General features: G+C 40.4%; 2 protein-coding genes across 2 annotated transcripts; both read left to right on the forward strand.

Annotated features, from left to right (window-relative positions):
• Positions 1-901: 901 nt before the first annotated feature.
• On the forward strand, positions 902-9,069 carry ddx61 (DEAD (Asp-Glu-Ala-Asp) box helicase 61). Its single transcript, XM_035163386.2, has 13 exons — positions 902-1,102; positions 1,925-2,808; positions 3,152-3,215; positions 3,393-3,497; positions 3,905-4,034; positions 4,412-4,558; positions 4,695-4,789; positions 4,904-5,026; positions 5,114-5,242; positions 5,595-5,775; positions 6,030-6,131; positions 6,259-6,474; positions 7,058-9,069. The coding sequence occupies exons 2-12, from the start codon at positions 2,630-2,632 to the stop codon at positions 6,459-6,461; spliced, it is 1,458 nt and encodes a 485-aa protein (XP_035019277.1). The 5' UTR covers positions 902-1,102; positions 1,925-2,629; the 3' UTR covers positions 6,462-6,474; positions 7,058-9,069.
• Positions 9,070-10,576: 1,507 nt separating this feature from the next.
• Positions 10,577-14,833, forward strand: tomm40 (translocase of outer mitochondrial membrane 40 homolog (yeast)). Its single transcript, XM_035163387.1, has 9 exons — positions 10,577-10,673; positions 11,730-11,971; positions 12,151-12,311; positions 12,691-12,792; positions 12,907-13,012; positions 13,435-13,557; positions 13,799-13,875; positions 14,142-14,244; positions 14,331-14,833. Exons 2-9 carry the CDS (start codon positions 11,749-11,751, stop codon positions 14,468-14,470), a joined length of 1,035 nt encoding a protein of 344 aa, XP_035019278.1. The 5' UTR covers positions 10,577-10,673; positions 11,730-11,748; the 3' UTR covers positions 14,471-14,833.
• Positions 14,834-15,126: the final 293 nt, after the last annotated feature.

A 15,126-nucleotide genomic window follows, 5' to 3' on the forward strand; every position in this document is an offset into this window, starting at 1 on the left:
CATTGAGTTTACAATGAAGTCAATGTTATTATTCTCATATTTAAAATGCGTTTTTTATTTTAATTTCTCTACGTTCAAATCTAACACTAAGAAAAGATAAGATTTACAAAATATACAATCATTGAAGCGAGTCCAAAAAGCATGGATATTGAATTGTAAAATAAGTCTGTCAAAGATTTTGGTTCATTGTTTTTACATTTGTTTTCAATATCCGACATAGATTAGTTGGATATATATTGTGTAGCCTTTGATATGCTCTTATGGGTGGTACATTAGTCAGATAGATAGATAGATAGATAGATAGATAGATAGATAGATAGATAGATAGATAGATAGATGCTTTATTGATCCAGAGGGGAAATTTAGCACACAAAACAGTCAAACACAAGAACATAAGAATAATACAAGGTCAAAATGAGTCAAGAATAAGTTCACTGCACTGAGATGAAAGTCTCGCCACCAGATCAACTACAAAGCTGTCACTGTAAAGACGTAATGTGCTAATGGAGATATTGACAATGCAAATACTTTAACAAGAAGCCAAACGTAAATATACATTTTAAAGATAAATATGAAATAACAATAATAATAGACTTAAGTTGTGTAACGCCTTTCAAAAACACGGTTACAAGGTTGGTTTACAAGTCAAAAATAAAAGCAAACGACAGGAAACAATTAAGAAAAGCAAATAATAGGAAGCAATTAAAGCAAGTTTCAGATCACAGCGCATTAGAGCACAAACACAGATACAGAAATAAAAACGTGTTAACGGTCATTTGAGTCATTTTCCCTCTGGGACTAATTGTCTCCCTCCGGTTTTTGTCATCTTGTCCCTCAGTGACCCTTTTCTGTGCGGGTTTGAAAGCAGGCCCATGATTGGTCCGCCGCAGTTTCATTTGTGGCAAACAACCCGCCCACAAATCGAGCGCGGCCATGTTGAATTGTCGATATCCTGAAAGCAGAGACAAAAGACTGGATTTCGCCAAACTACGAGTTGTTTGTGAAACTTAACCAAACCGCCGACACATCGCTGATCACCGACGCCGCAGAGGAGACCTCGGGTGACTGCGGCAAAGTGAAGCTAGCATCGTTCTCCGACGGGGTAAAGGCGCATTTCTCGAGCGTATCGATTAGCGGCGGCTAAGCTAACTTAGCTACGGTAACTTAGTTTGTGTCGGGCTGAATAAAAGTTTCGAAGCAACAGGTGGGAGCCGAGAAGTTGTAGGAGACGGAGGTTTACTTCACTCGCGTGTCCCCTGCTCTCCGTGGACATTTTGAATGGCAGCCGCGCTCTTAAACGGGAACAGGAAGACCTAACGTTAGCATGTTAGCTGCACGGTTAAAGCCACGTTGCTACTCTTAAAGTTTTAACGCTGCTACTTAACCTCTTACAAGACAAATCTGCCATAATCAGCGGAGCGGACGCGGAATAAGAGTCGCTCGGTACGATATCTTGGTGGTTTACTTTAGGTTGATCGGTTTTAAACCCAGCGGCAAACTAATTTAGATTTTAAACTCGGTTAGTCGGTTGGTTATTAGCTCGCTAGTTTGTTAAGTTAGCTTCGGGTTAGCTCATGTCGTTAGCATCACAACAAAGCCGCAGTGGCCAAGTTGTTAACCAGAGATTTAATGTGAAAAACCAAGCTACTGGCTGCTTCGTTACCACCACGTGGTTTGTTTTTAGCTTGCATTACTTTGGTAGGGTTATCACCAGTTATCTTTTTAAAAGGTAGTGTTTAGTTGTTCTGGATTTATCAAACGTGGCGTTGTTTGTGTTCTGACTTTCCAAAAAAAAAAAAAAAACCGTGCTCACTCCTGAAATGTATGTTATTGATCTTCCAATTCGTTTTGAATACCATAAGTTGTGGTTGCTCGCTCTCAAAGAGCCAAGTTGACAACCCACCATTGTTTGTTGTCTTGACAGGTAACCTGGATTTTCTTGTTGATCGGCAATTCTCACAGCACCTTGCAGATTGCCACCGCCGCTGTTTCTGCACAAGTAAAGGAAACGACAACAAGAAAACCACAGCGGACTCTCGATGTTCAAGAAAAGAGTGCCTGGAGTGACTTTTTGAGCCAGTATTAAGCTCCAGTGAACACTTGTGAAAACCTCTTGATGTCAAAGGAGCCAATCATATAAGTTTGAGACGTGACAGACAAGGTCATACTTTCATATTGACCTTTGTGAATGTATAAACACAGCACTTGGACTTAAAATGCCAAGATACATGAATAACACATAAAGTTAAGCATTTTCATTACAGCAGGGATAAGAGTACTTGGAGAGAAAGGAAAAAAAAAAAACATTTTGAAAGAAAAATAGGGTTTATGTTTTGGTCACGTATTTGATTTATTTATTCTTATGAATGTTAATTTCTCCCTTTTTTGGAGAGTTGTCTTGTAAATAGACATAATTCTTACGCATACTTCTTTACAAGAGGTCTGAATGTCAGATTGTGTACACGGAACATTCTTTTGAATTGAGAAGATACAAGAAAAACTTTTAATTTTTTTTCCAGCTTTTACTTCTTTCCTTTTTTCTTTTTTTTTACACACGGGTGCATTAAGCAACACACAAGTGAAATAGAGACAAATATACATTTTACACACTGTGAGGAAACTCAAAACCATGGCTACAGCAAGAACAGCAAACCCTGCAACGATGATGGGATTGAACAAAGCAGCAAATGGGCAGTTCAGAGGACAGACGAGGCCACCAGGACAACAATCAGGACTGCTTGCAGCTGCCCAACAGTCCAGTGACCCCATGAAAAGGACCGGCATTCCTCAGAGCAGTGGGGGCATCAAGTAAGATACTGTCTCTACATACTCTCTTAATTACATTTTTGGAAGAATTAAACTGATCCACTTGTGTAGCTTTCCCTCTTGCATTGCATACAATAATCTAATAAAAGAGTATATGCATTTAGCTCGTATCAAGACAACATACCAGGTTTCACAACAGTAGCTCATTTTTTCCAAAACGTCTGGATTCTATCTCTAGCTTCGGGAGGTCTTTGCTTTTATATTTGGGAATATATTGCCCTAAAAAAATTATAAATGGCAAAATTCTCAGTTATTTTTTTTTCAGAGGCCTCTGTAGTCCGCCTCTGTTTTATTTACTTACGTTTGATTGCAAATTCTCAATTAGGTTTGGGGATGACTGGAAGAGGTGCCTGGAGCTTCCCCCCAAAGACACCAGGTTGAGAACTTCGGTAAGGTGTAACAGATCCTAGATAACAAATGGACACAATTGTTCAGATTCACTGTTCATAACTCTGCAGCACTTTTTCTTTTGAATTCCAAGTGTTTGAGACTCAGTGAATGTATGTTGGCTTCTAAAGCTTCTACTTCAACCTCTGCACCCTGTTAAACTGCTCTGTTTCTCCCAGGATGTGACATCAACTAAGGGAAATGAATTTGAAGACTACTGCCTAAAGCGGGAACTGCTAATGGGAATCTTTGAGATGGGATGGGAGAAACCCTCCCCTATCCAGGTAGATGAAGCTATTTCAACTAACTTTCCACCTGTTGTTAATGTGAACTGAGCTTGATTTTGATACTGCTCACTAAAAATCAAGACACATTAATTTGTATGTTCCGATCATGTTTGAAACTTCAGATTATCCAGTTAACTTTGTTACTTGAATAGGTGCATGTTTACTCAGATGTACTAGTTATAATCCAGAAAAACTGACACATCGAGAAATATTTAGAACTGTAAGAGATGTCCTTACCTGTTGCACAAATTGTGTTCTTTGGTGTGACCAGCAGCCCTATTTTGAATTCTCAAGGATCAGGAGTTGCATGTTGTCGTCAATAATTATTTTTTCCCCAGAAAGTCACGTCACGTCCTGTGAACTTTACCAATTGTACTGATTGAGTTTTGTCTGTCTGCCAAAAGGAGGAAAGCATCCCCATCGCTTTGTCAGGCAGAGATATTTTGGCTCGGGCCAAGAATGGCACAGGAAAAAGCGGAGCCTACCTCATCCCAATGCTGGAGAGGATAGACCTGAGGAAGGATCACATCCAGGGTGAGTTCCTGCTGACCCTGTCTGATGGTGCTCATATGTGACGGATAAAACCCTATGAAGGACTCGACTTTGGTGGCTGTACTTTTTAGTAAAATTAGTGTAGAGTGAATATTTTCTATTATAATAAAAAAAAAAAAAAAGTATTGGAAGGAAAGCCTTAGGTTTTGTCAGTGTCATATTCTGTTGCTCTCCACAGAAAATGTTTGCAACACCATGATCACTGCTCTATTCTACTCTTGACAGATTTATCTGGGATTATTGGTCTAAATATATGAAGACATTTTTATCTTTTATGACCATCACTTCATTTCAATTTCTCCATGCATCTCATCCACCCTTGCATTTCATCAGCCCTTGCCATTTTTGTCTCAATCCAGCCATGGTAATGGTGCCGACAAGAGAGTTGGCCCTGCAGATGAGCCAGATCAGCATTCAGCTAAGCAAGCACCTGGGAGGGGTCAAGGTCATGGCTACCACGGGTGGCACCAACTTGAGGGATGACATCATGCGTCTTGAGGAGACAGGTAGTTGTCCTGCCGTTAATATTCAAAATGATTTTTTAAAAATCTTAACATTTAGAACATTTTTAATATTATATTCTTGGTTTGGTTTTATCTTGTCACGTTCACATGATGACTTTGTCTCCTCCGATCATAATAGTGCACGTAGTGATCGCTACACCAGGCAGGATCCTAGACCTGATCAAGAAGGGTGTGGCCGTCGTGGATAAACTTCAAATGATGGTGATGGACGAGGTGAGTCAGGCTCTCTGTTTCTGAATTCACTTCTCAATGTTGTTGACTATGTTCCTGATGTTGGTCGGCAGCCCACCACTTTTTGACTGTTTCTTAAAATATGGCTTCTTTCAGGCAGATAAGTTGCTGTCCCAGGACTTTGTTGTCCTGATTGAAGATATTATCAGCTTCTTGCCAAAGAACCGTCAGATCCTGCTTTACTCTGCCACTTTCCCCGTCAGTGTGCAAACATTCATGGTGAGAACTTAAACAACACTTCTCCTAAAAGGTACAATTCAAATATGTTGTTTACTTTTCACAGTACACTGTAAATTTCTTGTCCAGAACAAACACCTGCAGAAGCCTTACGAGATCAACCTGATGGAGGAGCTCACCTTGAAGGGCATCACCCAGTACTATGCCTATGTGACAGAAAGACAAAAGGTCCACTGTCTCAACACGCTTTTCTCTAAGGTGAGTGTTCAGTACATCCCATACCAAGAGGTTGAGGAAAAATTTAGTCATTTTCAGTGTAGTTTATTGAGGCACTGGCACCGGGTTTTTTTTTAATTGTGTATTTTTTAGAGATTACATAAATTGTTTTTTTTATTCAGAATTTAATTACAAAAACAGGTATTTGAAAAGTCACATACACTGAGGCAATGAACTGCATGGTTAGTGCAACTTGCTGAGTGGCCATCCATTTCAGAAACCGTGGCTTAGGTTGGGCCACAGGATATCTGAGACAGTGTATCGATTATAAAAAAAATCATTAAAGTTTATTTCTTCACTAATTAAAAACTCGAATATGTTTGTTCTATTTCAGCTTCAGATCAATCAGTCGATCATCTTCTGTAACTCCGTCCAAAGGGTTGAGCTTCTTGCTAAGAAGATCACCCAGCTGGGCTATTCATGCTTCTACATTCATGCAAAGATGATGCAGGAGTACAGGAACCGTGTGTTCCATGACTTCAGGAATGGACTGTGCAGAAACTTGGTCTGCACAGGTAAGTAAAGAGAGTTTTAACATTTAAAGTGGATGTTTACATTAATTGTAAATACCTTACTGCTCATACTGTACAATCCTTCTCTAGTGTTTACACCGCATTGCACAATCCTTTTTCAGCGTTTAATGTTTTCATAGTTATGCCTGCCCAAAACACCACAGCAAATTGATTGTACATGTAAACCTACTTGGCAATAAACCCTTGTTCTGATTGTAATGGTTAGCAGGATGACCTAAACACGTCTTTCCTTGTAGACCTTTTCACTCGGGGAATTGACATCCAGGCAGTAAACGTGGTCATCAACTTTGACTTCCCCAAAAATGCAGAAACCTACCTGCACCGCATTGGAAGATCAGGTGAATATGAAGCTATTTATAGATTCTCATGGTCTAAACAATAGGTTTTGTTTATAGTTACTAAAATGTGACACATGTGGATTCAGTTAGTAACACAATGTGATGCATGTACTGCGTTTTCTCTCAGGGCGTTTTGGTCACTTGGGTCTGGCCATCAACCTCATAACCATAGATGACCGCAACAACCTGAAAACAATAGAGGATCAACTAGTCACCGACATCAAGCCCATCCCCAGCTGCATTGATAAGAGCCTCTATGTGGCAGAGTTTCACTCTGTTGACCCAGATGATGACGGTGATGGGAAAGGCAAAAACAATGAACTGGGATAAGCCTGAATCCAAGGTCAGTTTTAATAAATAAAGAGAAACCAGATTTATTCATCTTCACACTTTTTCAACACAGGTCACACTACAGCTGCATTTTCATTTGTCCGTCTACACCAAAGATGTAGAAGGTTAATGCTAAGCCCTGTGTGCACTGGGTGTTAAGGTGTGGCCAATCAGGAGGGGACGCTGTCTTGTTATTTTTCACTGCCCAGCTTTATGCTCCCAGTTGATGTATTGATTTAGTGGCCTTACAGTCTTAGCAAAGTGTAGGTGAACGTGTATTCTATCTTTTTAAATAGTTGAATAATCCAACAGGTTTAGTACAACCCTTGAATTCCACAAGAGCAAGTTCTAGCCATCTTGCTACTGGACAGTATCCTCTTCCAACAAGAAGATTAACTGAAGTTTTACAGGATTTAAAGGTGGGAGGCTTAAGGGTTGTCCTCCTCAGGCTGCACAGCCGCAGTCAACATAGATTTGTACAGAGCTGATCCACGCACACAGCCAGCTGTCAGCTCTGCGGGTTTGCTGAAGTCGTGACTTGTTCACGTTGTTTCCATCAGAATTTCTCACCTGGCTGTTGTGGTTTTGTTTTTCAGGAGAAACGAGGCACCTGGCATTCACAAGACTCCCAAGTGAAGGTTTCTATTTCCCACTTTGCAATCAAAATGGTCTAGTCAATATTTCTTTTCGTTTCTAATTTGAGTTCATAGCAAACTCCAGTCCTGTCAGTGCACATGCAGGTGAATTGCTCTCTCTCCCCCTCCGAAAACTGCCACTTTAACTTTCTGCCACACTGCCAAAGACAGTCACTGTACAGACACTCTTATATACCCGTATAAACTTTTTTTTTTTGTCCTTTTCTTTAAGACTGAATATGAAACCAAAGGTGAACTGAAAGTCTAGAACTCGGGCAGCATCTCCTCTGTACAGTTTAACTACACGTTGCTATGATGTGCCTTTTGAGCATATGGTTTAAAGAAAAACTGCACGTAAAGCCATTTTATCAGATCCACAAAACCACAGCAGACAAAATTCCATTTTCGCGTCATTTCGACCAGGTGCTGGAAACATTCCTAAAAGAGACTACCTCATGGTGACATGATGGCATCACGCAGTTGCTGCAGATTGGTCAGCTCATCTTAAAGGTCCTCCTACAAAGATAGTTAGCTTTTTAGTCTGTAGAGGCCATTGGAGAAGACCTATCAGCAGGATGTTGTCCTGTTGGAAGTAGCGAATCAGAGGATTGGTTAGACTGTGGCCATGAAGGGATGCACATGTTGGCAAATCACAGGAGAACAGCACCAACAATCATTCCACAGTCACCTGGATTAAGTTTCTTCCCCATTGTGATGTTTGGTCTGAACCTCCAAACATTTTGAACATGTCCACATGCTTTTAAGCATAGAGTTGCTGTCATGTGAAAGTCTGAACGGACATTTGTATTAAAAAGCAGTTAAATCTTAGAATCTGGCCATTGAATGTAGTCATTTTTGTAGCTAGGGCGCTCATTCCTATTGCTTATTCGTTTTTACCAACTTAATTTTTGAGACTTGGGAATGCAGCTGTAAAATAAGACAGATTGAACAAACATCCTTGGTTTAACTGGGATCACATCCTTTAAAATGGAACCAAAGATGGAAAAAGAGATTACAATTACTTAAGTTTGAATATCAACAGCTTCAGAAGCCAAAATGACCACTTTGTTGTAAAGGATGTTTCAAAGAGGGCAGCTGTGGTGCTCTTGAGGGATATTCAGATGTTTACTGCTGAAATATGGTATTCAGAGATAACTTTGTAATGTCTGTGACATTGTAGAGCATTTTGTAAAAGCACAGACCTATAGTGACAATTAGTCAGTACTTAATTGTAAATAATCTCCCGTTCTTTTCAAAGCCATAGCACGGAAGCTTATTTTTAGCACTTGAGGTTATCGGTAATAAACATGACAGGATGATGCGCCTAAGTAAACATTTTGAATCCGGCCAACATGTTCCGTCTTCTTTCTTTCTGTCCATTCTCCCCTACAAAGTGCCTTGTCAAACTTCTACTCTGCCCCTTCATTTGTCCCTGGCTTTTTATTGTTGATAAAACAGTTCCTTGCTAGTTTATCACCTATTAAAAGTAGGATTTGAAAGGATTTATATCAGATAAGACCAACTAGAGCTGGTCTGAAAAATTACAACCTTTGACTTTGATTTATAGCATCATCTCATATTTTCCAGCACCCTTGCATGTTGCATCTTTGGCTGGCCATTGTAGTACAAAGCATCAGCAGGGGAGGGACCAACACATTTTCCAAAGCATTTGAAGTAGCAATTGGCTTCAACTTTCTTCATGTCTGGCAGTGCTGTTGATAGATTTTCCCTCAGTTATTTAGCCAATGTGCCGGCAACACTTGAGTCAATACATGTCATGTGACAGAAAAGAAATATTGAGAAAAAATTTTTTTTTTGCAGTGCTTTCAAGATTATGACCATTTTGTCCGATTACTGCATTGTGGAGAAATGAATACTTTCATTACCTGATGACCAGATGTTTTGTTATGCAGCGACAAGACTTGAATGTCAGTGCCATCTCCTCAAAAGAAATAAAGTCTGACTGACTGACATGTCCTGTTTCTATTGTTTTTATTATTTTGTATCTGTCTACGCTTGGTCTCTAATTGTTTTTGAAAATGGTGATTGAATTGGTCTGATATGGAAAGTTTTAGGCCCTACAGGTAAACTTAATTCTTTAAAAAAATATATAAATGCATCTTAATTTATGATTTGAAAAACGATGTTAATGGGGAAAAAAACATGGATAATTTCCTCATCGATTCAGACATTTTTTGTGTGTGTGATCACTAATTGAAAAGTAGTCTTTCCATGCATTTTGCAGAACTTGCCACAGTTTGTGGATTTAGTGTCTTCTGTCCCTCCACATAATCCCAGACTGACACCATACCATCTGTCTCAGGGCTCCTAAGCACAAGGGATTGTTGGTGAGATCATCGATGCTGCAAAGTGAATTCTGCCTCCCAGATGGATATGAATCCAAACCTAAAAAGAGATTTAAACTTCTGCATGACTCTGTCTGGAAGAAGCAGAGAAACTAGAGCACCAGTCGGTATAAAATCCCTATCTGCTCTTAATCACATCTCAAGTTTGAGGTCGGGCAATGTTTTTTATAAAATTCTTATCCAGCTAACTTCATGTTACTGCTTCCTGAGACTCGGTCTTGTTTTAAACTAAAAATCTTAACATTCTTATATATCATACAGCTGGTGTGTCATTGGCCATTGTGAAGCACAATTCTTTAAATTACAATGTAGGACAAGAGTTTGAATATCTGTTGGATGTTTGAAGGTCCTTTGCACAATCTAGGTTACCAGTAGAAGGTTGCAGGTGTTATCCGCCACCAGTGGATGTTGGGGACATAACTTCAGCTGTGCACCTCAGCATCAAGTGTTCTGGCCTTGTAATTAATGATACAGGCCAAACTTGAGGGTACGTGGAGGCTGAAGGTATATCTGACTGGTTACTGACTTGTATGGTGGTACTATGAAATTTAAAGTAAACACTGTCCCGTTTTAGAACATAGGACAAGATGGAAAACATCCCTTGTATGTTCTACCGCACTAATTAATGCCTACCACCAGTTGATGTAAGCCGATGTTAAAAAGAAAAATTGAATTGAGGATTTTAAAAACCTACTTTTATCGGAGAGCCTTTCCTGATCCGACCTGAATTTTAATGGTTTTATTGAATTGTATTCTTTTAAACGTATTTGAAAGAATTTGATGTATTTTAGAGTTCCCTCAAATGAATATTGTCTTTTAATATTTGTGATTCCTCAATTATTGGTTGTGTTCATGGTTTTATGACCTGTCTGTTGGAGTTTGCCGCCCTTGCAAAGTACCTCGTGTTTTTATAAATAAATAGATTAAATTTGCTCTGTAAATAAAGTTATTGTTATTACCCTTGGAATGTCATTCAGTTGGAGGTTGAATGAAAACCAACGCTGAGCGAATGAGACGCGTCGTACGTCACCTTGGGGGGAGGGGGCGTGCCCAACTGCGTTTTCTCAGCCAATAGCAGCTGGAGCGGTGTGTGGATTCGCCAATCAATGCGCGAGGCACGGGAAATGGGCGGGAACTAGTCAATTACCGTCACGGACGTTGCCGTGAACTTTACCGGTGTTGAACTCCCCGCTGGACCGCAGACCGTTAGCGTGAGTAGCCAAACCACCGAACCGCGCCGGTACCGTTATGAGACCAGGGTCGTTGGTGGTGCCAGTTCTTCTTCCGAACCACCGCGTCCTGCACATTTAGAAGAACAGCTCCGGTGGTCGCCTCCACATGGCTACCGAGCCAGCTAGCTAGCTAGCCAACCAACCGTGCTAGCCTGCATTAGCCTGCACAGGATAAATGTGGCCACCGGGTAGTTTTGCCGGTTGACGGCTTATCCCCAAACGTGGTGTATGCCGCAAACTGGAGGCTGCAGGCGGATTTGTATTTGTAGCTTCCACGATGTTGTGTAATCCAACATCATTCTGTGTGTTGACAGTCTGTAGTTATTTGGGCCTCAGCTACAACCAGTCTTATGTACTGGAGGGCAGAGCTCTCTCGTTAGCTTAGCCAGGTTAGTGATAGCTGCAGAGTCAAGAGTGTCCAGCTGCATTGAGTGTGTGAGCACTTTGTAATTTCATGTTTGTTCAAACTCACTGTACTTAAGTTGTGTTATGTGTAGTTGATTATCTTTTGCTCACGGGGATTATTTTAATAATTAGTTCCCCCGAGCGGTGTTTCCACTACACTGATCCTGATCAAGAAAAACATGGTTCTGGGTCGTGTGATGAGAATGGCAGGTCACAGTTTAGAGCCTCGGTTGTTCTTACATGAATGAGAGTTTATTTCTAACACAGATCTGTCTACAGGATACAAATCTTATCATACAGTAGCTCCCATGCAGGCAGCCATAGCAAAAGCTTTAAGTGTAACATAAGTATCTCAGTATTAGGGGACACATGACGAGCTCAGGTCACTACAATTCACGTCAGGTTCGTCGTTATCCTGCTGTGAGCGGAGAGGCTTGCTTAAAGTTCTTAAAGCAACTTCTAACACCAAACATAAAAATGATCTAAAGCATTCCAGCTGAGGTTATATGAGCTGTCATAGACAATGTTTTAGTCCGACATGATTAAAGATGCATTAATTACAATTTCCCTGACAGATATGATCAGTGAATTAAATATATTATTCATCCCCTCTCTCTCTCTCTGGTTCAGTCTGTTATAGCATCAGAGTATGGGCAGTGTGTTGGCTGCCGCCTCCCCCAGTCCAGCTCCAGTTGCAGCAGCAGCTGGAGCTGGTCAGGGGGTCCCTGGATTGGTGTCGGTCCCCCCAGGGTTTTCCATGCCCTCAATGTCTTCCGTCCCTCCAACATCTGGATCTGGCCAGCAGACATCGGATGCAGATTCCCCACTCCCAAACCCGGGCACATATGAGGAGTGCCACCGCAAATGTAAAGGTTAGAAAATCAGCTTATGAATTGTAACGAGTGCATCAAGTAATGTGTGACCGATGTATTTTTTTCGTCACATTTGTTCCGCTTTTAGGTAAAGACCATGGTGTTGTTATAACGGTGTCATTATTGTCATGTTCACGCGGGTCTGATATCTGATTGTCCTTGTTGTTCTTCTGTTTTAGAGGTATACCCCCTGCAGATGGAAGGGGTGCGGTTATTGGTCAACAAGGGCCTGAGTAACCACTTCCAGGTCAGCCACACTATTACCCTCAGTACCCAGGGTGATTCTGGTTATCGATTTGGTTCCACCTACGTAGGCAGTAAACAGATGGGACCAGCAGAGGTAATCATTATTTCCCTCATTACACCCCAACAAACCACTTGCTAAATGTTGTCATTCGGAAATTTTGGTTTTCAATCTTCCTGGTCAAGTTTTCAGTATTTTGTCTAATGTTGTCTAAAGTTTTATGTTGCTCATTCGCTCCACAAATTAGAAACAAATCATTCTATACTTAACATTTTAAGCCCTTTTTGCTTAGTTAGTTATTCAAGATTATTTCTAGACCTGATATGTCTTCATCTGGGTTCACAACGTTAAAACTTAACAATATATACAGTGCTATTCAGAAAGCTCAACAGACTAAGGCTCTAAACTCTTTCAAGGTTTCAAATGGCTTCCACATCACTATAAAGCTCACAATGGTGTATTTTCTTCCCTCTAGTCGTTCCCTGTAATGGTCGGTGACATGGACAATACTGGCAGTCTTAATGCCCAGGTCATCCACCAGCTCACAAGTGCTGTACGCTCCAAAATAGCCATCCAGGTATGTAGACTTGTAGAGGTAACCGCATTACAGATGTGGTCTATTTTCAGCATGCTACGTTTCCTAACATTGTCATATTGGTCTCTGAAGTTTTTTCCTTTTCATTTGTTGTAGACTCAGCAGCAGAAGTTTGTGAATTGGCAATGTGACCTGGAGTATCGTGGTGAACACTTCACTTCTGCTGTGACGCTTGGAAATCCAGACATACTTGTTGGATCTGGTATGATCGTTTTTTTAAAACAGTAGTGGAGGTTTTGTGTCATATGTCACTAATTCATAATAGAAACTAATAGATGGCTTTGTTAAGAGAGAGGACAGTTGTGCATTTTATCTTCTGTGTGCATGCATGTGCGTGTTTGTGTGTGTGTGCTCAAAATGTATGTCAGATAACATGAAACCTTAAAATGTTTGTTTAATGCAGTTAGAGAGCTGAGATAATGAGTTGATTAGTGATGTAATTGTTATTATTTAGTGGTTAAATACAAAAATAAACACATTCAAACACAGCTCATATGCAAAATTGCTACTTAATGATGTATTAGAAAAAGTGTAAGAGAGGAAGAACTCTCTCAATACTGAAAATATTTTTGAAAAAACGAATATATTATGTGTAAATATAATGTAAGCTCCTTTTTCTTTCAGGCATTTTGGTGGCACACTATCTCCAGTCTATCACACCAGCACTGGCTCTGGGTGGTGAGCTTGTGTACCACAGACGGCCAGGGGAAGAGGGGACTGTCACATCCCTATTGGGCAGATACACAGGTAAAATCTACCCTTAAATTATTTAACCAAGCACTGTAAGACTGCTTGATGCTCAAATACATCTTTTGCTGTCTTTATTTCTTGGTGTTTTAATTAAATGTTTACCCTCTTTTTTCCAAAATACTCACTGTTGCAAGTTTTCTGTAAGATCTGGAGTTGGATAAGTAAAATGGGGCCTAATTCCATCTGGTTGTTTTGTTATCTGTGTGATAGATGTTCAGGTCTTTTTTTCCATCCTCAGGTGACAACTTCATTGCTACTTTGACTCTGGGAGGTGCAGGTGCTCATGCTACATACTATCACAAAGCCAATGATCAGGTACCTAATATCAGGCAAAGTGTGGGTGGTTGTATTTCTGTGTCATGGTTTGTCTAAGCCTTATATTGGCTAAATTTGAATAGAATATATTTTTTTGCACTAAACAAAGCATGTGCATTTTATTCCACTTGTCTTAACTGGCATCTCCTTAAGACAAGGACGGGATAAATAATTATATGGACCAAGGATACTTTCAATGTCGACAGGAGTATCGTAAAGTCTTGAAAAAAGTGAACTTAGCTTTTAACTTCTGCTTCCCAATACAGCTGCAGATAGGAGTTGAATTTGAAGCCAGCACAAGGATGCAAGACACCACAACATCCTTCGGCTATCAGCTGGACGTTCCCAAAGCTAACTTCCTCTTTAAAGGTAGATACAGTATATCTACCTTTTAATAGTCATATAAGTGACTCTGAACCTCTTAGATTTTTACACTTTTCCATTTATTTCCACAGGTACAGTTGACAGTAATTGGGTGGTAGGGGCAACCCTTGAAAAGAAACTGGTGCCACTGCCTCTCACCCTGGCCCTAGGGGCTTTCCTTAACCATCGCAAGAACAAGTTTCAGTGTGGTTTTGGTGTCACCATTGGCTAGAGGTGCAGGGTCTGTCTGATGCATCCCGCGGGCCACAGCTTGGACCGGCACAGAGACACACAGGAACCTGCACTAAGTTTTAGAAATTGGATTCAGAGACTCTCTTACAACTGATTTCTTGGGCAGACAGAGAGACAAAGACCAAGGAGCCAGGACTGACCAAGCCATGCCTACATACTGTAGCACAAATGTCTTTCCTTTATGGTGTATTGGATGTACCCAGAGGCTATAGAGATGTACATCAGAGGACATCAGGTGATGCATGAGAACATGTGATGTGAAAATCAAAGTAAGTGGTTAGCTATAATATATGGTAATAATAATGATGGATTGAAATAAATGTGATTACTTTTTGTAAAAAAAGATGTTGTTATTTCTTACAAGGACTGGCTGCAAAGCAGTGGCACACTTAAATTATCTATAAAATAATATCGTCCAGTGTCCACTTACGCAGCAGTGACACACTTGTTGACTGTCAGAGAGATTAAAAAGTAATTTCCTTGTACTCAGTACACAGTATTTTGCAGTGCAGCAAATAACACAAGCTGAAGCTTCAAATTACCAAAGTCTGAAGTTGCTATAATCAATATTTTTTGTGCTTTTAGTGTGGAGGTGCTCTGGAAGTAGTGAACCGAAGACATAGCACCTGTTGGCAG

The sequence above is a fragment of the Hippoglossus stenolepis genome, chromosome 8, assembly GCF_022539355.2.
Source record: "Hippoglossus stenolepis isolate QCI-W04-F060 chromosome 8, HSTE1.2, whole genome shotgun sequence".
Lineage (NCBI taxonomy): Eukaryota > Metazoa > Chordata > Actinopteri > Pleuronectiformes > Pleuronectidae > Hippoglossus > Hippoglossus stenolepis.

Excerpts from the sequence above, each read along its gene's own strand:
- ddx61 (XM_035163386.2), top strand. The coding sequence starts at position 2,630 with ATGGCTACAGCAAGAACAGCAAACCCTGCAACGATGATGGGATTGAAC. Across the intron at positions 3,498-3,904 it reads AGAAACCCTCCCCTATCCAG|GAGGAAAGCATCCCCATCGC; the intron begins GTAGATGAAGCT and ends GTCTGCCAAAAG. Across the intron at positions 4,035-4,411 it reads GAGGAAGGATCACATCCAGG|CCATGGTAATGGTGCCGACA; the intron begins GTGAGTTCCTGC and ends GTCTCAATCCAG.
- tomm40 (XM_035163387.1), top strand. The coding sequence starts at position 11,749 with ATGGGCAGTGTGTTGGCTGCCGCCTCCCCCAGTCCAGCTCCAGTTGCA. Across the intron at positions 11,972-12,150 it reads GTGCCACCGCAAATGTAAAG|AGGTATACCCCCTGCAGATG; the intron begins GTTAGAAAATCA and ends CTTCTGTTTTAG. Across the intron at positions 14,245-14,330 it reads AGCTAACTTCCTCTTTAAAG|GTACAGTTGACAGTAATTGG; the intron begins GTAGATACAGTA and ends TTATTTCCACAG.